Below are 22,685 nucleotides of genomic sequence, written 5' to 3' on the forward strand. Positions count from 1 at the left end.
TGTCTGACCACGTGCTCTCACTACTGGTGTCCCCCAGGGCTTGGTTCTAGGCCTTCTCCACTTCTCTCTGTATAACCTGTTCACTCAGCTCTGTCATATCCTCACATGGTCTCTCCTATCATTGCTTTGCGGATGACACTCAACTACTTTTCTCCTTCCCCATTTCTGACACCCAGGTGTTGTCAAGCATCTCCGCGTCCTTGGCAGATATCTCAGCGTGGATATCGACCCACCACCTCAAGCTCAACCTAGATGAGATGGAGCTGCTCTTCTTCCCGTGTAAGGCCTGCTCGCTCCAAGATCTCTCAATCACGGTTGACAACTCCATGGTGTCCCCATCCCAGAGTGGAAAGAACCTTGACGTGACCCTGGACTACACCCTGTCATTCTCTGCAAACATCAAAGTAGTGACTCGCTCCTGTAGGCTCATGCTCTACAAAATCCTCACACAGGAAGTGGCGCAGGTCCTAATCTCCCGTCTGGACTACTGCAATTCGCTGCCAGTTGGGCTCCCCGCTTGTGCCATCAAACCCCTGCAACTTATCCAGAACGCCGCAGGCCGCCTGGAGTTCAACCTTCCCAAGTTCTCCCATGTCACCCTGCTCCTCGCCACACTCCACTGGCTTCCAGTCAAAGCTCACATCCACTACAAGACCATGGTACTTGCCTAAGAAGCAGCAAGAAGAACTGCCCCTCCCAACCTTCAGGCTATGGTCAAACCCTACAGCCCATCCCGAGTCCTCTGTTCTGCCACCTCTGGTCTCTTGGCCCTCCCACCCCGACAGGACAAGGAAGAGCCTAGTCAAAGCTCTTCTCTGTCCTGGCACCCCAATGGTGGAACAAGCTTCCCCCCCGAAGCAAGGACAGCAGAGTCCCTGCCCATCTTGCTCTAATCTCCCAATTTACCACCTTTATTGACGATATTTTGCTCCAACAGAGCGATCCCATCCCCAAATATATACATTTCACCCCACATGATCATTACATACATGATGCACTATGGGTGTGGATACATTACAAAACATGGCTATACAAAAAAAATCATACTTAAATCATACTTAGGATCATGTATAAAAATGCCCAGTTGCCCATTATTTTGGCTACAATGGCTAAGAAGAGAGCTCAGTGACTTTGAAATAGGGGTCTCAAAGGAGCATAGGGGATTTAAAGGTGGTGTGTGTGGTGTGTGTCTCAGTCACCAAATCTCAACCCAATTGAACACTGAACACTTATGGGAGATTCTGGAGTGGAGCCTGAGACAGCGTTTTCCACCACCATCAACAAAACATCAAATTATGGAATTTCTCGTAGAAGAATGGTGTCGCACACCTCCAATAGTGTTCCAGACACTTGTAGGATCTATGCCAAGGCGCATTGAAGCTTTTCTGGCTATTATGTTGGTGTTTACCTGTTTGTATAGCTATATATATATATATAAAGAGATGGAAAAGGGGTGTGCTCTCCGTCATAAGCAGGAGATTACAGTGAGGGAGGGAATGAGAGCTGTTGCTTTATATTCCTCCCTCCCTCCCTCCTTTCCTCCCCCTTCACTCTATGAAAAGGCCTACAGTTATAAGTATGTCACGTAAAGTTACTACAGACAGACATGGCTGATTCCTTGGTCTCCGTCCCAAATAGCAGTATATTCTCTATATAGCGCAAGGGCCCATAGGGGATACGGCCATTTGGGAAGCAGCCAAGGTGTCACTGTAATACCAAGCCCACCACTCTTAGTCCCTACACCAGGATTGTGTTTTGCCCCCCCACACACACACACACACACTCTACACACACACACACACACACACACACACACACACACACACACACACACACACACACACACACACACACATCCATCCCTCAGCACATTTTCCAACTGGAGGAGAAAACCTCTCCCTGCTGTTTGCCTTTAGATTATATTTCTCTTCCGGAATACCTTCAATAATCTCCTGAAATACAACTTTCATGACAGACAATAAGACACACACTCACTCCCTCAGCCTCCATACTGCTATACTGTCTTAACACACACTCACTCCCTCACCCTTCATACTGCTATACTGTCTTAACACACACTCACTCCCTCACCCTCCATACTGCTATACTGTCTTAACACACACTCACTCCCTCACCCTCCATACTGCTATACTGTCTTAACACACACTCACTCCCTCATCCTCCATACTGCTATACTGTCTTAACACACACTCACTCCCTCACCCTCCATACTGCTATACTGTCTTAACACACACTCACTCCCTCAGCCTCCATACTGCTATACTGTCTTAACACACACTCACTCCCTCACCCTTCATACTGCTATACTGTCTTAACACACACTCACTCCCTCACCCTCCATACTGCTATACTGTCTTAACACACACTCACTCCCTCACCCTTCATACTGCTATACTGTCTTAACACACACTCACTCCCTCACCCTCCATACTGCTATACTGTCTTAACAAACACTCACTCCCTCACCCTCCATACTGCTATACTGTCTTAACACACACTCACTCCCTCACCCTCCATACTGCTATACTGTCTTAACACACACTCACTCCCTCACCCTCCATACTGTAATACTGTCTTAACACACACTCACTCCTTCAATCTCCATACTGCTATACTGTCTTAATAATACACACTCACTCCCTCACCCTCCATACTGCTATACTGTCTTAGCACACACTCACTCCCTCACCCTCCATACTGCTATACTGTCTTAACACACACACACTCACTCCCTCACCCTCTATACTGCTATCCTGTCTTAACACACACTCACTCACTCCCTCACCCTCCATACTGCTATACTGTCTTAACACAACCTCACTTGATCACCCTCCATACTGCTATACTGTCTTAACACACACACACACTCACTCCCTCACCCTCCATACTGCTATACAGTCTTAACACTCCCTCACCCTCCATACTGCTACACTGTCTTAACACACACTCACTCGATCACCCTCCATACTGCTGTACTGTCTTAACACACACTCACTCACTCCCTCACCCTCCATACTGCTATACTGTCTTAACACACACTCACTCCCTCACCCTCCATACTGCTATACTGTCTTAACACTCCCTCACCCTCCATACTGCTATACTGTCTTAACACACACACACTCACTCCCTCACCCTCTATACTGCTATCCTGTCTTAACACACACTCACTCCCTCCCTCACCCTCCATACTGCTATCCTGTCTTAACACTCCCTCACCCTCCATACTGCTATACTGTTTTAACACACACTCACCCCCTCACCCTCCAAACTGCTATACTGTCTTAACACACATTCACTCCCTCACCCTCCATACTGCTATCCTGTCTTAACACTCCCTCACCCTCCATACTGCTATACTGTTTTAACACACACTCACCCCCTCACCCTCCAAACTGCTATACTGTCTTAACACACATTCACTCCCTCACCCTCCATACTGCTATACTGTCTTAACACACACACACTCACTCCCTCACCCTCCATTCTGCTATACTGTCTTAACACACACTCACTCCCTCACCCTCCATACTGCTATACTGTTTTAACACACACTCACTCCCTCACCCTCCATACTGCTATACTGTCTTAACACACACACACTCACTCCCTCACCCTCCATACTGCTATACTGTCTTAACACACACTCACTCCCTCACCCTCCATACTGCTATACTGTTTTAACACACACTCACCCCCTCACCCTCCAAACTGCTATACTGTCTTAACACACACTCACTCCCTCACCCTCCATACTGCTATACTGTCTTAACACACACACACTCACTCCCTCACCCTCCATTCTGCTATACTGTCTTAACAAACACTCACTCCCTCACCCTCCATTCTGCTATACTGTCTTAACACACACACACTCACTCCCTCACCCTCCATACTGCTATACTGTTTTAACACACACTCACCCCCTCACCCTCCAAACTGCTATACTGTCTTAACACACATTCACTCCCTCACCCTCCATACTGCTATACTGTCTTAACACACACACACTCACTCCCTCACCCTCCATTCTGCTATACTGTCTTAACACACACTCACTCCCTCACCCTCCATACTGCTATACTGTTTTAACACACACTCACTCCCTCACCCTCCATACTGCTATACTGTCTTAACACACACACACTCACTCCCTCACCCTCCATACTGCTATACTGTCTTAACACACACTCACTCCCTCACCCTCCATACTGTAATACTGTCTTAACACACACTCACTCCTTCAATCTCCATACTGCTATACTGTCTTAATAATACACACTCACTCCCTCACCCTCCATACTGCTATACTGTCTTAGCACACACTCACTCCCTCACCCTCCATACTGCTATACTGTCTTAACACACACACACTCACTCCCTCACCCTCCATTCTGCTATACTGTCTTAACAAACACTCACTCCCTCACCCTCCATTCTGCTATACTGTCTTAACACACACACACTCACTCCCTCACCCTCCATACTGCTATACTGTTTTAACACACACTCACCCCCTCACCCTCCAAACTGCTATACTGTCTTAACACACACACACTCACTCCCTCACCCTCCATTCTGCTATACTGTCTCAACGTACACACACTCACTCCCTCAACCTCCATACTGCTATACTGTCTTCAGAGAGAGAGAGAGAGATGGGAAAGGAGGTGAGAAAGAGATGGAAACTCCTTAAACCACAAGGAGTTTTTTTTGCTTGTTTTACATTCCAGTGTGTGTGTCCGCATATATGTGACTGCATTAACTTGATTGCCACCGTCTCTGTGATGCATTCAGATCAACCCTGCTCAGGCACACACATCACCACCACTTTCTGATTAAAAGATCTTGTCGGGGCTGTATTTGATCACGAGGAAACTCACTGACAGCTTATGAACCAATTCATAATGAACACATTTGGTCTCTTTTTCAATATGACAGGCCGTGTTTCTCCTAATAGCTTTAGTCGCATTGATTTATTTAAAACATACCATTATATCACATCTAGAAGGGTAGAGCTCATCTATGCAGGTTTAAAATTCCATTAGTGCCGATGCAAAATTCACACACGCATTGCTTAATCCAACACGCAATACAACCGCTTGTCCTCTGTCCTAACCTGTATTGAAATGCATCATGCCGTTGTGTACTTGAAGTACAGCTGCAACACTGGTTTCACAATGTCAGCAGGATATCAATAGTTGTATTTTCACCGCTATGGCTGCAAATCTCGTACTAAAGTGAGTGAATTATGTGGAGTATGAGCGTTGATAGCACAGTTACAGTGTGTTAGTAATGTGATGTATGGAAACAGGCAACTTTAAACCAAACAGGGCCAGACAGAGTCAGCATGTGCTGTCATAATACCAGCGCTTATTTCACTAGATCAAGATGCTACGCTGGGACAAAAGGTTGTGTGTACTTTAACTGGTGTGTGCGTGTGTGTGTGTGCATGTGCCTGTGTGTGCAACCGAAGCACTTCTTTATTTTGCCAATTTAAAAAATCCACCTACACAATGACTGACTGACTGATACTGACAGACTCATTGACAGACTGACAGGTTTAGGGTTAAAGGTTACTCACCGGTCTTCTCTGTCTTGTCTCTGTGTGGTTTGACCAGTTCCTGACCAGGCAGACATGGGCACGGTCCCTCACACTTCAGAGCGATGCTCTTCCCTGATGTGCACGCCTGGAACTCCAGCTTACACTACAAAACACAGAGAGTCATGGGTAGTGGAGTCTTTCTTCATGGAGAGGCAGATGACGTAGGCAAGTCTCCCTTGAGGTAATGTTGGACATTCAGCTCAAATGAACAGATGTGGCCACTAAGAAGCTATGTAAACACACTTTTACACAGACCACTGGCTTTCTTTTCCTGGCTTGTGTGTTAGAGCATAGCCATTTTCTCAATACAACAGCAGAGTACAGTAATCAGGTCATGAATAAATGGAAATAGCCTTTAAATGCACTAAAACAATATCCCTGAAATAATGAACCTTCTGTCAAAATAAAATCCAATTTTCCCTCTGAGGGTCTGCAAGAGATGCATGCGCGCACACACACACACACACACACACACACACACACACACACACACACACACACACACACACACACACACACACACACACACACACATACACACACACACACACACACACACATCACTCTCTCTCCTCTCAGCTCTCCCGTTGACACTTTCAATTTCACACATTCCAATTTAAATCCATCACCTCCTCCCTGACAGTTCTTAGATAGCGGCACTAATGTCGCCTAATGCAATTTGTTGACAAAGGTACGCCACTCTCCCGTTCTACACATATTGAATTATCTGTCCAGAGGGAGGAGAGGAAGCCTATGAAATATTCCCCAGAAAATTCAATTTGCTGCCATTTCCAGGCTAGTCAAACACTGTCTGTGTCAGTATTGAGAACATTCTGGAATATCTCTCTCCCTCTTTCTGTGTACGGCTTTGATATGTTTTAAATGATGTACAAATGCAGAAAAGAAACAGAAAATTAGGGAGGTAAAAGTAGAGGGTCAAGTACAGAGAACAGTAGAAGGAAAAGGAAGGAGGGAGAGAGAGAGCGATAGGGAGACGAAGGAATACTATATTTTTCTCTATTTCTGTGTCATTACACTCTAATGACACAGTAATAGAGAGAATTAGGGAACATAAAAGTGAGACACAAAGAAAGAGAGAAGATGAGACAGAGAAAGAGAGAGGACATGATTGTTCCACAGTGAGTGGAGGGGGCCGAGAAGTTCAGACTGAAGCACTACTCATCCAGAGGGTTTAGGAGAGAGGGGGATGAGCAAAGAGAGAGAAGGATGAGAAGTGGAGAGAGTTAGGAGAGAGGAGCAATGTAAAGGGCTTTACTCTGCAAGCTGCAGTCTCTCTCCAGAGATGAAAGCATCCCTCTGATAATGGGATCTGGAGTGTGTGTGTGTGTGTGTGTGTGTATATGCATGTGAGAATCCAACATCATTTCACACTTTATAAGAGCACTACACTATAAGAGCCAGATTCTTAGCCCAGGCGCTAACCGTTATATTGCTGTTCGTCTCAGTAGGGGCGACATCACTAGCAGCTAACTGAGGCCACACATTTATCCAGACCACTGAAGCCAGAGGGAGCAGGTAAAAGGAGAGGAGAGAGGGACAACACTGCCACCCCTTTCCCCCTCCCCTCCTTCGCTCTCTGATGGAGAGTGACACCCCAATCCCCCTCTCCACCTCTGGAGTGGATGAGGCAAAGGGGAGTGGGGGCAGGTATGTGTGTGTGTGTGTCAGTGTGTGCTAATGACAGGACCCCCATGAGAAGAGGGCTGATTGATCTCTGCGAATCTATGAGGCAGAGGATCGCCTCCCTCAGTGGTAACGCAGGCCAGATTAGATTTTGTGTGTGCATGCGTGCGTGTATGTGTGTCTGTGGTTACAGAGTGGTTTCTAGCTATTAAAAGGGCTTACATTCTATGGGCATTTTATCTCAGTAAAGGTGACAGAGGGGGTGAGGTGGAGGGATGGGGGAGCAAAGCAGGGATAATTGGGGAAGCAAAAGAGAGGGAAGAACTGAACGAGACCGAGGGAGAAGAGAGGAGAAGAGGGAGAGGTTGTTTTTCTCTAGCCGAAGGACTCTGGAATCAAATGGCATCGGCAGACACAGTTCATCCTCAGCGTCATCCATCACGGCTGACGCGGGCATTTACGGAGCGTCGCTATTCCGAAGCTCTCCGTGTGGGTGTGTGTGTGTGTGTAGACCTATGACTATAAATGAGCAGCCAAACAAAGAGATATTAAAGAAAGAGAGAACGAGGGAGAGAGAGAGAGAGAGAGAAGAAGATGGGTTGGGGTGGTATGCGTCTCACCTTAGAGGAGTAGGTGTGGCCGTCAGAGCCGCACACGGGGCTGGGGTGGATGACAGGGCACGGTCCACACTTCCCATGGGCCCCTGCTCCTGCCCAGTGTTTGTGGGTCAATCTTTCTTTTCTGGGTTTCACACTGAAGAGAGAGGAGGGGGTCAGTGAGAGACACACGCATAATGCAATATAGTAGCATATTACTCAAAGATAAGCGAACAGATTTGATTGTTCATTTCTACTCGACTCAGTATCTCGATTCCAGATGTCTGAGAGCACTGTGGTAAGAGATCCAGGCAGTTGAGCAAAACGTCAGGGGTTTCCAATGACAACAGTGGATGTTATAAAGGTGCCAATGCAGCTGTTTCATTCACAATATCAAATCATTTCTGGGTAACAATTATGTACTGTGATCATTTAAATTAAAATGGTTAAAAAAAAGACACAAAAATAGCTTAGCAAAGAGCAATTTCTCAAGGAAGACTTTTGCTAGGACTGTCTGGGAGTGGTCTGTGTGGGGGAGGGGAAAACTGAACAGCTGCTATTGGCAGAGAGGTTTAGAACTCTTTTATTATTAACTAATAGTCTAAGTCGATCTTCACGTAAGGAATTCCCCACGCCCCCAAATTGGGGAAACCACATTCTTTCCAATTGAGCCCCATTGTAAAAGAGGCGTCAAAAACAACATTTTCAGTCAATTTTTTGTTACATAGAAATAACAAAACATGCAGAAAAGCTGCTGTGCTGTTCAATGTACATGAACCAGGCCAAACATCCCGACCTACGGTTGGCAATGCTCCCACGTAGGGAAATAAGGACAGCTTCGAGAAGAGCCCTGTGGCTTCAGGCTATTCAGTGTAGGACAGTGGGTAATGTGGGGAACCGGTGTCCAAGTAGGCTACATGTAGTTATGTGTGTGGAAAACATTTCATCACAGATAAGACATTTAACTTGTTTAGTATAGTCCATTTGTAACTCCACTCACTACTGGCATCTATATAGTCCATTTGTTTGTGTTGTTGGCCATGGCTAGCTTAATGTTCCCGGTCGGTAGCTTGCTAGCACTGACTCACGTGGCGGCTAGCACCGTCATGATAGGCAGCCTGAGTGAGAACGGTAGGGAGCAGGCAGTGTGGAAAAGTCATCTCTAGACATGCTGTACTTTTCTTAAATGTAGTTTGTAACTGACTAAAACAAGCAGACAGCACGAAAATTGCACATGAAAAAGGTAACGTTTTTGCTGTGAGCCAATGGAGTAACCTAGTTAACCACGGGTTGTTGTCCCCATAGGTGGGCTGGGCTACGACGCTCTATCTAATACCGACTGGGACTATTTAGCACCTGGTGATTTTCAGGCTGTCTTTTCAAACAGCTCTCAACACTAATAGGGCATTATCATAATGTTCACAATCTCACAGTATTATTCATACCTCATAGTGTGGTATTATATAAGAACACATAGAAATCACGTTTTTTGACTGACCTAGGCCTTTGAACTCAATTTCATTGGATATTGCTTGTTCATACAACTTTAATTGCATCCAAATTGCATTCAAAATGCACGTTGCAGAAGTCAAATTGCACACAATTGCATCGCTCCCAATCAAAGTTGTCTATTCAGTAGATAAACAGGTCTGCCAACTACACTTCTTGTTCCAAACGGTCCAAAACAACAGCAGTAGAATAATAACAGCATGTCTAATCACTCCAATCTAATTGTCTTCGTACCAAGATGGCGCCCGAGGTGTCCATTACTGCTGTAACTCTCAAACCAAATGATGTACTGTACATCCATGGTTCAGTCTCTCTCTCTCTCTCCTTGTGGATAGTAGTGTGTGTGTGTGTGTGTGTGTGTGTGTGTGCGTGCGTGCGTGCGTGCGTGAGCGTGTGTGTACCAGGATAATGAAGGCCCTGGTCCACCAGTGCTTTTCTATAACGAGCGTAATTACATTGGATAAAATCTTCCAGCAATCTTCTCGTTAAGTGCTCCGCCCTCCCTCACCCAGTCTGTCTGTCGACACATCACCCTCCTCTGCAACAACACCAGAGGTGTGAAGTTAGAGAATACAAAACCCTTCCCCGAAATGAATCTGACAACTGGGATGTACGGCGAACGTCAAGACTTGAGAATGAATAGGGTGCGGGTGTCAGAGTGGGGGTAAGGGGTAAATCTGTCACACATCTCTGGCTGTGAAACGGGTCCATTCCCGTCCAGGTCTGGGGCAGCATGGTGTGGTGCGGATCGGCAGGCAGACACCTCCTTGATGCCTATAATTATCCATCTCCCCAGCCGTGACAAAAACACTATAATCACAGATTAGACATGCCACGCACTGCCAATACCTACTAGTGAATAAAAAAGCAATTATGTCTCATAATACTGTGTAATATAAAACGCTGATGAGGCTGATCAAAATCTCCTAAAGATGTCCACCCTCATCCTCCTCCTCCCCTTTCTCTCCTCCTTCCTCCCTCCTTTTCATAGATAACTCTGAAAGCCTAGGAGAGCTGTGTGTGTGTGTGCGTGTGAGTGTGTGTGTATGTGGGTGTGTTGAAGCGTGTGCTTCCTCTAGTCAGGGTATCTATGTCTGGGTAGATAACACATACGCATGGCGAGGGAGAGAAGGATCGCTGTCAGATAGCTGTGTGTCCAACACGCCTGTGTTTGTTCATGCGTGTGGTCTCTGTGTTACGTGTCGGGGTGTGACAGAATGGTGTGTGTGTACGTGTGTGGGAAGAGGGGAGGGCATTAGGCTCACAGACCACCCCTGAAGACCCTGCCGTGAAACTCTCACTCTCTTCTTTACCCAGCGGACATCATTCTGACTGACTGACCACAGAGCACAAGGAGGGAGAGAGGGAGAGCGAGAGGGAGAGAAAGAGAGAGGGAGAGAAGGAGAGAGAGCGAGATCGAGAAGGAGAGAAGGAGAGAAGGAGAGAGAGCGAGAGAGCGAGAGTGAGAGGGAGAGAAGGAGAGAGAGCGAGATCGAGAAGGAGAGAAGGAGAGAATGAGAGAGAGCGAGAGCAAAAGGAAGGAGAGAAGGAGAGAAGGAGAGAGAGCGAGATCGAGAAGGAGAGAATGAGAGAGAGCGAGAGAGCGAGAAAGAGAGAGTGAGAGGGAGAGAAGGAGAGAGAGCGAGAGAGCGAGAAAGAGAGAGAGGAGAGGGAGAGAAGGAGAGAGAGGGAGAGAGCGAGAAAGAGAGAAGGAGAGTAGGAGAGAGAGCGAGAGCAAAAGGAAGGAGAGAAGGAGAGAAGGAGAGAAGGAGAGAAGGAGCGAGATCGAGAAGGAGAGAAGGAGAGAAGGAGAGAAGGAGAGAGCAAAAGGAAGGAGAGAAGGAGTGAAGGAGAGAAGGAGAGAAGGAGAGAAGGAGAGAAGGAGAGAGAGCGAGATCGAGAAGGAGAGAAGGAGAGGAGGAGAGAAGGAGAGAAGGAGAGAGCGAGAGCAAAAGGAAGGAGAGAGAATAAAGAGAGAGAAGGGAAGGAGAGAAGGAGAGAGGGAGAGAAGGAGAGAGAGCGAGATCGAGAAGGAGAGAGAGCGAGAGCAAAAGGAAGGAGAGAGAATAAAGAGAGAGAAGGGAATAATCCTTATTTTCCTCCTATCTTGTTGTTTCTCTCTGTCCATTGGTTTCTCTTCATTTGCCTGCCTCCTTAGTGCTCTCTGTCCAGCTCTCTCAAATCGTGGCAGGGTCTCTCTCCATCTCATTGGCCTCCTGGTGATAGTGTGTGCGACCGTTCGTGTGTGTGTGGGGGGGGGAAGGTCAGCTGTGTTTCCCTTGACACACACACACACACCACAGCTGGCTGTTTTAACAGTGGAAATGGAGCTCGACTAGGTTAACGGCACAGTATAACAACGACCCAGCTGGTATAGTGTAGACATACAGCATATGAACCAGTGTTCCAGTCACTCAGAGTACATCACACTCAACACTGAGTGCCTCTGCATGTACGTAGCTCTGCGCTAAATTTCAATCTGTTTTAATATGCCATAACTTCATTGAATTTAACAAGTTATGAACAAGTCATCATCCCAAATATCACCCTGAAGGTCTCACGATTCAAATGATTAGAACATCTGAACACTTTAACTAAAGTTCCAGCTGTGTATTTGATCTGTGCATGTACTATGACAAGGAACGCGAGCCTTCCTCGTTGGCGAAAATGTGAGTTTGGCGAAGTGAGTTTGGAAAATCCGAAAGTGTGCATCTTTGAAACAGTTTTCACATACAAACTTTTTTATGTCTGAACTCGGAATCAAATAGGTTTCCCAAAAATGAGACGATGCCTGTGATACAGTAGAACGTTTATTTTGATTGCCGATTTTACGCACCTTTCAGGTAGCCTATCAGTCCTATCAGGTAGCCTGAGCCAGGCTACCATATAAACCGGATTGTAAGGGAAATCATTATTCTTGCAAAGCATGTCAACATTTTAATCTAACTATTGTATTAACCAGAGTATTCGCAACAATTGAATGCATGTTAATGTACACAGGTTCTTTTTCTGATATATTCAGTTTGAAACTGGATCAGCAGAGCAGTGGTAGCGACAGAAGACGTGCTTGGAGCCCTCCAGTGACGAGTCTCTGTTCTGCTCTTCTCTGAGCCTGTACACCCAGAGGCGCCAGTAATTATGAGTAACGAGCACTTACTCCCTATTAACGGCCATTGCATAATTTAGATTTGTTTGTATTAAACTGAAGACTGGACAGAGGCACCGGGATCAAGTGTTGAGGGGGGCCCACGCCTCCGCCTTCTTTCTCTCCCCCACAGAGATCCTATATGTAATGATATGCTCCCGCCCCCTCCTCCTCCCCCTTCTTCCTGTTCTCTCTGTCAATCAAATGTCATCTCAGTAGACAAGAGCAGTAATAGAAGCCGAGGAAATGCCATGCAGAGTGCATACCTCCGCGGACTTCAATGGCTGCGGAGAGAGGCTAGGACACAGAGATTGCACATGATTTGCACTTAGGAGGCAGGTGGGTGGTGTGGTTAATACCAGGCCAGGGTGTACTGTAGGTTACTAAATTATATACATCATCAAAGCCATTAAGCTAAAGAAAGGCATTTGAGTTTCAGCTTTTCTTTTCCTTTACCGCACATTGTCGAGGACTAAGGGCTAATGGTGTGCTTTATGAGAGTCTTACCTGTGTCTAGGCTGCTTGTGGTTGGTGTTGGTGCAGATGGCTGTCTGGTAGTCGTGGCTGAAACACACCTTGTGAGGAGGGCAGCGCACCTTCAGACACGGGTCTTTAGTGGCGTCCGGAGCTACATGGAGAGAGAGAAGGGACAAAATTCATCACTAAATGATCAAATCATGACCTACCATTGGCAGTACAAATGGAAAGTTCATCAAGACAAGTATGCTCATATCCAATGGGCGGCACAAAATCCCCCCCCCGTTCCCAGTGAAAGTTGCGCCCCTGCTCATGTCAGACTAGTATCAGTCCAGAGAGAATATGGATTCTAGAGATGGGGCGGAGAAGAGAGTCTATTCACAACCGAGAAATATCTTTCAATCATTCAGACACAGAGATAAAGGAAAGGAGTCCGATGAAAAAAACCTGAGTGCCATATCAGCATCACACAACTACACGAACACCGCCCTCTAACTCAGTGCTTCGACAAATGTCCGCCCTCGCCATTCAGAAATAAGCATTCCTGTCAATGCCAGCAACCATAAAATAGAGGGGAGAGAAGAGGAGCGAGGGAGATGGGGGGAGAGAAGAGAACGCAAGGGAGAGGGTGTGTGTCTGTAGGGGGCTTATAGCAGTGGCCAGGCCCCTAAATGCTCCAGGATCTCAACCATATAAAACAGTGACAGTTGAACCCTAAATCCTCTTCCCTGATCTGAAGCTGAAACCTATGTATTTAACCTGCACCTTCAGCCATTCCAACATTCAGCAATCTAGCAGCTGAGAATACACATTGCATTAAGAAAAGTAAGAACCATAGGGAAGAGTGAGAGACATGGATGTAGCTAGTGATTTTGGAGTGTTACCATTCTGGACCTGCCTCATCAGAACTCTGTGCGAGTAGTATAGCCCTGTCTACGTTCACATCAATCTCCCCAGCAACATTATCTCCATGGCTGCGAGACACAGGTGGCTGGCGTCTAAGGTTTCAAAGATCAAAGACACACATTGGCTCTGAGCGTTCGGTCACTTCACTCTACGCTTACTACACAAATCCACCCACAGGGGATGGAGAGAAAAGGAATAAAGAACGTGGGAGAGGAGGAGGAAGAAAGAGAGAGATGGGGGTGCTGTAAAGGAGGGAAATATGTAGGACTGTGGAGGGAGCAGTTACCATTACTCAGTTCTTCTGATTCCATATATTCACTAGGGAGGAGAGGAGGAGGAGAGGAGAGGAGAGGAAAGTTGACCAACAGTCTTTGATCCTGCTTTGATTCTAACGGGGACATTTCTAAATGACCCCAAACTTTTGAACGGTAGTGTATATATACAGTTGATGTCAGAAGTTTACATACACTTAGGTTGGAGTCTTTAAAACTAATTTTTCAACCACTCCACACATTTCTTGTTAACAAACTATAGTTTTGGCAAATTACTTGTGCATGACACAAGTAATTTTTCCAACAATTGTTTACAGACAGATGATTTCTCTTATATTCACTGTATCACAATTCCGGTGGGTCAGAAGTTTACATACAGTAAGTTGACTGTCCCTTTAAACAGCTTGGAAAATTCCAGAAAATTATGTCATGGCTTTAGAAGCTTCTGATAGGCTAATTGACATCATTTGAGTCAATTGGAGGTTTACCTGTGGATGTATTTCAAGGCCTACCTTCAAACTCAGTACCCCTTTCCTTGACATCATAGGAAAATCTAAAGAAATCAGCCCAGACCTTAGAAAAAAATTTGTAGACCTCCACAAGTCTGTATCATCCTTGTGAGCAATTTACAAATGCCTGAAGGTACCACATTCATCTGTACAAACAATAGTACACAAGTATAAACACCATGGGACCACGCAGCCATCATTCCGCTCAGGAAGGAGACGCGTCCTGTCTACTAGAGATGAACATACTTTGGTGCGAAAAGTGCAAATCAATCCCAGAACAACAGCAAAGGTTATCGACATAACCTGAAAGGCCGCTCAGCAAGGAAGAAGCCACTGCTCCAAAACCACCATAAAAAAGCCAGACTACGGTTTGCAACTGCACATGGGGACAAAGATCGTACTTTTTGGAGAAATGTCCTCTGGTCTGATCAAACAAAAATAGAACTGTTTGGCCATAATGACCATCATTATGTTTGGAGGAAAAAGGAGGAGGCTTGCAAGCCAAAGAACACCATCCCAACCGTGAAGCACGGGGGTGGCAGCATCATGTTGTGGTGATGCTTTGCTGCAGAGGGACTGGTGCACTTCACAAAATAGATGGCATCATGGGGTAGGAAAATTATGTGGATATATTGAAGCAACATCTCAAGACATCAGTCAGGAAGTTAAAGCTTGCTCGCAAATGGGTCTTCCAAATGGACAATGACCCAAGCATACTTCCAAAGTTGTGGCACAATGGCTTAAGGACAACAAAGTCAAGGTATTGGAGTGGCCGTCACAAAGCCCTGACCTCAATCCTATAGAAAACTTGTGGGCAGAACTGAAAAAGAGTGTACGAGCAAGGAGGCCTACAAACCTGACTCAGTTACACCAGCTCTGTCAGGAGGAATAGGCCAAAATTCACCCAACTTATTGTGGGAAGCTTGTGGAACGATTCCCGAAACGTTTGACCCAAGTTAAACAATTTAAAGGCATTGCTACCAAATACTAATTGAGTGCATGTAAACTTCTGACCCACTGGGAATGTGATGAAAGAAATAAAAGCTGAATAAGCTAAATAATTCTCTCTACTATTATTCTGACATTTCACATTCTTAAAATAAGGTGGTGATCCTAACTGACCTAAGACAGGGAATTTTTACTGGGATTAAATGTCAGGAATTGTGAAAAGCTGAGTTTAAATGTATTTGGCTAAGGTGTATGTAAACTTCCAACTTCAACTGTATATAACATTAAACGATTTGAAAGGTAACTGCTGCACCGCTTATTGTTACTGACTTTACACGAGCAGTGCATCCACATTGGTGAAATGACTAACTACGTTTGGACTTTGAGGATTTTCACGCTGCACTCACTCACTGACGAACACAGTAACGCTCTCGCCCCCCACACACACACTGATCCATATGTGACACACAATTGTTGTGCACTGAAATCTTGGGAGAGTCAACCGCCAACTTAAAACCATACCGCTATCCAATGACATCATGAGGAGTAGAATCCAGGACATGTCTGAGGACATAATGCACCAGACATCAGAGAGCACCAGTGCAAATGGCCATTACGCACAGCAGCTTGATGAATCCACGGATGTGGCTAACCATGCAATTCTAATGGTCTACGTCAGACACGTCTGGGATAACTTCGAGGAGCAGTTCCTTTTTAGTGATGATCTTCCCACCACCAACACCACAGAGTCACCACAGAGTCTTTAACACAATGGATATGTAACTGGACTCTGTGGGATTGGCCTGGGATGGGTGCGTCGGAGTGACCACTGATGGGGCAGCTGCCATGACGGGAAAGCTACCCCGGAGTAGCAAAGCCGATCCTGGAGATAGCACCGAGTGCAACGTGGAACCACTGCTTCCTACACAGGGAGGCATTGGCAGCGAAGGACATGGTGCCTGAGCTCCACGCCACTCTCCAGGATGTGATCAAGTGTGCCAACTATATCAAAAAAAGAGTTCCACGAAAAGCAGGCGTTTCCAGGCCTTCTGCAGGGATATGGGGAGGGAGCACCAGCAGATTCTTTACCAAGCAGAAGTCCGCCGTCTTTCCAGGGGTAAAGTGTTGGGTCGCCTTTTATGAGCTTCCTTTGCCTTCCTTTCGGTGATTGCAGCATTTCTTTCGGTGATTGCTGCATTTCTTTCGGTGATTGCTGCATTTCTTTCGGTGATTGCTGCATTTCTTTCGGTGATTGCTGCATTTCTTTCGGTGATTGCTGCATTTCTTTCGGTGATTGCTGCATTTCTTTCGGTGATTGCTGCATTTCTTTCGGTGATTGCTGCCTTTCTTTCGGTGATTGCTGCCTTTCTTTCGGTGATTGCTGCATTTTTTTCGGAAAACAAGTAATCTCTGCCGAACATTCCGAAAGTTCCCTACCTGCCGGATATATTTGATCATCTGAATTCTCTCAATGTGTCAATGCAAGGGAGGTGGCACAATCGATTTGAACAGAGCGACAAAGTGGATGCCTTCAAGATGAAATCATGTTTCTAACGGGAGGATTGACATGTTTCCCAATGCTGATTTTGAGATTCAGAATCTAATCAACAAAGCGCACAGCGACACACAAACAAACCGTTAAACAGCATCTTGTCAAGCTGCAGTGTATGTTCTTGCGACTACTTCCCGGAGGAGAACAGGAGACTGGATACGGGACGCCTTTCGGGTGGAGATGGGAAGCATCACATTGCCAAGCAACGAAGAGGATCTGATGGTGGCGCTGTCATTTGATCGCGGGCTGAGCATGTGCTTCCCGGAAATGACACGGCCAATGTCCTGGTGCAGCGTAATGGGAGAGTATCCTGCTCTCTCCTGTCATGAAATCAGAATCATGCTACCGTTCAGCACTACCCGTCTGTGTGAAAGTGGCTTCTCTGCTATGGCCATGCTGAAAACTAAAAGCAGAAACAAACTGGACAGCCAGCATGACCTCCGAGTTGCCCTGTCAACCAGACTTCAATAAACGTATCAGACTAAAGAACAAAGCAGTTAACCCACCGTTCCTGGCCATCATTATAAATAAAAATGTGTTCTTAACTGTCTTGCCTAGTTAAATAAAGGTAAAAAAAGAAAGAATAATTAAAAAGAAACACCCCCAGCTTTCCCATGATAGGCCATGCACGCACGCACACACACACACACACACACAATAAATAACAAGTTAATGAGTTATTGTTCACTATGTTAATTATTATTGTTAATTCATTCTGATATTCATATTACATTTTATTGGACAGGTTAAAAACGTTACACCTTCAGAAAAACTTTTCAAGGTTGTGAAACTATAAACATTTGCAGTTGGTGATTTAAGAATTCCTAATGATTGTTGTTTTTTCTATTTTAAACACTGATGTGTGTTACTGTTCATTAACGTTATTGGACTGGTGTGTGTTACTGTTCATTAACATTATTGGACAGGTGTGTGTTACTGTTCATTAACATTATTGGACTGGTGTGTGTTACTGTTCATTAACATTATTGGACTGGTGTGTGTTACTGTTCATTAACATTATTGGACTGGTGTGTGTTACTGTTCATTAACATTATTGGACTGGTGTGTGTTACTGTTCATTAACATTATTGGACAGGTGTGTGTTACTGTTCATTAACATTATTGGACTGGTGTGTGTTACTGTTCATTAACATTATTGGACAGGTGTGTGTTACTGTTCATTAACATTATTGGACTGGTGTGTGTTACTGTTCATTAACATTATTGGACTGGTGTGTGTTACTGTTCATTAACATTATTGGACAGGTGTGTGTTACTGTTCATTAACGTTATTGGACAGGTGTGTGTTACTGTTCATTAACATTATTGGACAGGTGTGTGTTACTGTTCATTAACATTATTGGACTGGTGTGTGTTACTGTTCATTAACGTTATTGGACTGGTGTGTGTTACTGTTCATTAACATTATTGGACTGGTGTGTGTTACTGTTCATTAACATTATAGGACTGGTGTGTGTTACTGTTCATTAACATTATTGGACTGGTATGTGTTACTGTTCATTAACATTATTGGACTGGTATGTGTTACTGTTCATTAACATTATAGGACTGGTGTGTGTTACTGTTCATTAACATTATAGGACTGGTGTGTGTTACTGTTCATTAACATTATAGGACTGGTGTGTGTTACTGTTCATTAACATTATTGGACTGGTGTGTGTTACTGTTCATTAACATTATTGGACTGGTGTGTGTTACTGTTCATTAACATTATTGGACTGGTATGTGTTACTGTTCATTAACATTATTGGACTGGTGTGTGTTACTGTTCATTAACATTATTGGACTGGTGTGTGTTACTGTTCATTAACATTATTGGACTGGTGTGTGTTACTGTTCATTAACATTATTGGACTGGTGTGTGTTACTGTTCATTAACATTATTGGACTGGTGTGTGTTACTGTTCATTAACATTATTGGACTGGTGTGTGTTACTGTTCATTAACATTATTGGACTGGTGTGTGTTACTGTTCATTAACATTATTGGACTGGTGTGTTACTGTTCATTAACATTATTGGACTGGTGTGTGTTACTGTTCATTAACATTATTGGACTGGTGTGTTTACTGTTCATTAACATTATTGGACTGGTGTGTGTTACTGTTTATTAACATTATTGGACTGGTGTGTGTTACTGTTCATTAACATTATTGGACTGGTATGTGTTACTGTTCATTAACATTATTGGACTGGTATGTGTTACTGTTCATTAACATTATTGGACTGGTGTGTGTTACTGTTCATTAACATTATTGGACTGGTGTGTGTTACTGTTAACATTATTGGACTGGTGTGTGTTACTGTTCATTAACATTATTGGACTGGTATGTGTTACTGTTCATTAACATTATTGGACTGGTGTGTGTTACTGTTCATTAACATTATTGGACTGGTGTGTGTTACTGTTCATTAACATTATTGGACTGGTGTGTGTTACTGTTCATTAACATTATTGGACTGGTGTGTGTTACTGTTCATTAACATTATTGGACTGGTGTGTGTTACTGTTCATTAACATTATTGGACTGGTGTGTGTTACTGTTCATTAACATTATTGGACTGGTGTGTGTTACTGTTCATTAACATTATTGGACTGGTGTGTGTTACTGTTTATTAACATTATTGGACTGGTGTGTGTTACTGTTCATTAACATTATTGGACTGGTATTAACATTATTGGACTGGTGGTACTGTTCATTAACATTATTGGACTGGTATGTGTTACTGTTCATTAACATTATTGGACTGGTGGACTGTTCATTAACATTATTGGACTGTGTGTTACTGTTCATTAACATTATTGGACTGGTGTGTGTTACTGTTAACATTATTGGACTGGTGTGTGTTACTGTTCATTAACATTATTGGACTGGTATGTGTTACTGTTCATTAACATTATTGGACTGGTGTGTGTTACTGTTCATTAACATTATTGGACTGGTGTGTGTTACTGTTCATTAACATTATTGGACTGGTGTGTGTTACTGTTTATTAACATTATTGGACTGGTGTGTGTTACTGTTCATTAACATTATTGGACTGGTATGTGTTACTGTTCATTAACATTATTGGACTGGTATGTGTTACTGTTCATTAACATTATTGGACTGGTGTGTACTGTTCATTAACATTATTGGACTGGTGTGTGTTACTGTTAACATTATTGGACTGGTGTGTGTTACTGTTCATTAACATTATTGGACTGGTATGTGTTACTGTTCATTAACATTATTGGACTGGTGTGTGTTACTGTTCATTAACATTATTGGACTGGTGTGTGTTACTGTTCATTAACATTATTGGACTGGTGTGTTATTGTTACTGTTCATTAACATTATTGGACTGGTGTGTGTTACTGTTCATTAACATTATTGGACTGGTGTGTGTTACTGTTCATTAACATTATTGGACTGGTGTGTGTTACTGTTCATTAACATTATTGGACTGGTGTGTGTTACTGTTCATTAACATTATTGGACTGGTGTGTGTTACTGTTTATTAACATTATTGGACTGGTGTGTGTTACTGTTCATTAACATTATTGGACTGGTATGTGTTACTGTTCATTAACATTATTGGACTGGTATGTGTTACTGTTCATTAACATTATTGGACTGGTGTGTGTTACTGTTCATTAACATTATTGGACTGGTGTGTGTTACTGTTAACATTATTGGACTGGTGTGTGTTACTGTTCATTAACATTATTGGACTGGTATGTGTTACTGTTCATTAACATTATTGGACTGGTGTGTGTTACTGTTCATTAACATTATTGGACTGGTGTGTGTTACTGTTCATTAACATTATTGGACTGGTGTGTGTTACTGTTTATTAACATTATTGGACTGGTGTGTGTTACTGTTCATTAACATTATTGGACTGGTATGTGTTACTGTTCATTAACATTATTGGACTGGTGTGTGTTACTGTTCATTAACATTATTGGACTGGTATGTGTTACTGTTCATTAACATTATTGGACTGGTGTGTGTTACTGTTCATTAACATTATTGGACTGGTGTGTGTTACTGTTCATTAACATTATTGGACTGGTGTGTGTTACTGTTCATTAACATTATTGGACTGGTGTGTGTTACTGTTCATTAACATTATTGGACTGGTGTGTTCATTAACATTACTGTTCATTAACATTATTGGACTGGTGTGTGTTACTGTTCATTAACATTATTGGACTGGTGTGTTACTGTTCACATGTTCATTAACATTATTGGACTGGTGTGTGTTACTGTTCATTAACATTATTGGACTGGTATGTGTTACTGTTCATTAACATTATTGGACTGGTGTGTGTTACTGTTCATTAACATTATTGGACTGGTGTGTGTTACTGTTAACATTATTGGACTGGTGTGTGTTACTGTTCATTAACATTATTGGACTGGTATGTGTTACTGTTCATTAACATTATTCGACTGGTGTGTGTTACTGTTCATTAACATTATTGGACTGGTGTGTGTTACTGTTCATTAACATTATTGGACTGGTGTGTGTTACTGTTCATTAACATTATTGGACTGGTATGTGTTACTATTAACATTATTGGACTGGTTATGATGTCATGAGTCTGATCATTTCTTACACCCCACTACTGAACTGGTCGCCTAATTAAATGGCTTATTCTCGACAATTGAGGTCAATTGTGCGCCGCCCTATGGGACTCCCAATCACGGCCGGATGTGATGCAGCCTGCATTCGAACCAGGTACTGTAGTGAGGCCTCTTGCACTGAGATGCAGTGCCTTAGACTTCCACGCCACTCGGGAGCCCCACACTCGGGGGTGTGCCAAGCTTGTAGCATCATACCCAAAAAGACTTGAGACTGTAATCGCTGCCAAAGGTCCTTCAACAAATTACTGAGATAAGGGTCTGAAAACCTGAATATCACATTTTAAATACATTTTGATTGTCATTATGGGGTGTTGTGTGTAGATTGATGAGGGGGGGGGGAACGATTTAATCAATTTTAGAATAAGGCTGTAAAGTAACAAAATGTGGAAAAAGTCAAGGGGTCTGAATACTTTCCGAATGCACTGTATACATTTTTAAAAAGCAATGGTAAACTGTTGTGAACACAACCTGGATCAAAGCAGGAACCTGTGGAGAAAACAACCAGGATTAAAAACCTAGAATCAGCTTCAAAGCCAAAAGGACTCCGTGCTGCTGATACACAGACCCCCCTTAGCAAACTCACAACACAAGAGTGGCCAGGCCTCAACTATCTCTCTAATGGGTTGTGTTTGAGCTGTGTCTGCTGTGTGATGTCAACACGAGTGCTCTCTGACCCACAACACACGCTACACTGGTGGTTACATCCTGGTTTAGTTCTGGTATACACTGCTGGTACACAGCGATACATTTATTCGATTTTTTATTTATTTCACCTTTATTTAACCAGGTAGGCTAGTTGAGAACAATTTCTCTTTTACAACTGCGACTTGGCCAAGATAAAGCAAAG

At 43.9% G+C, this 22,685-nt stretch overlaps 1 protein-coding gene across 2 annotated transcripts in view; it reads right to left on the reverse strand.

The window, feature by feature from the left end:
* The window catches only part of LOC112220822 (testican-1), a 297,048-nt gene that overhangs the window by 67,947 nt on the left and 206,416 nt on the right, over window positions 1–22,685 (reverse strand). For both annotated transcript variants that reach the window (XM_024382717.2, XM_042303032.1), the window contains 3 exons: window positions 13,028–13,148; window positions 7,891–8,023; window positions 5,606–5,729 (listed from right to left, as the gene is read on the reverse strand). In XM_024382717.2, the coding sequence (XP_024238485.1) occupies window positions 5,606–5,729; window positions 7,891–8,023; window positions 13,028–13,148 (378 nt within the window). The remainder of the gene's footprint in view (window positions 1–5,605; window positions 5,730–7,890; window positions 8,024–13,027; window positions 13,149–22,685) is intronic.

Source organism: Oncorhynchus tshawytscha, linkage group LG21, assembly GCF_018296145.1.
Source record: "Oncorhynchus tshawytscha isolate Ot180627B linkage group LG21, Otsh_v2.0, whole genome shotgun sequence".
Taxonomy (NCBI): Eukaryota; Metazoa; Chordata; class Actinopteri; order Salmoniformes; family Salmonidae; genus Oncorhynchus; species Oncorhynchus tshawytscha.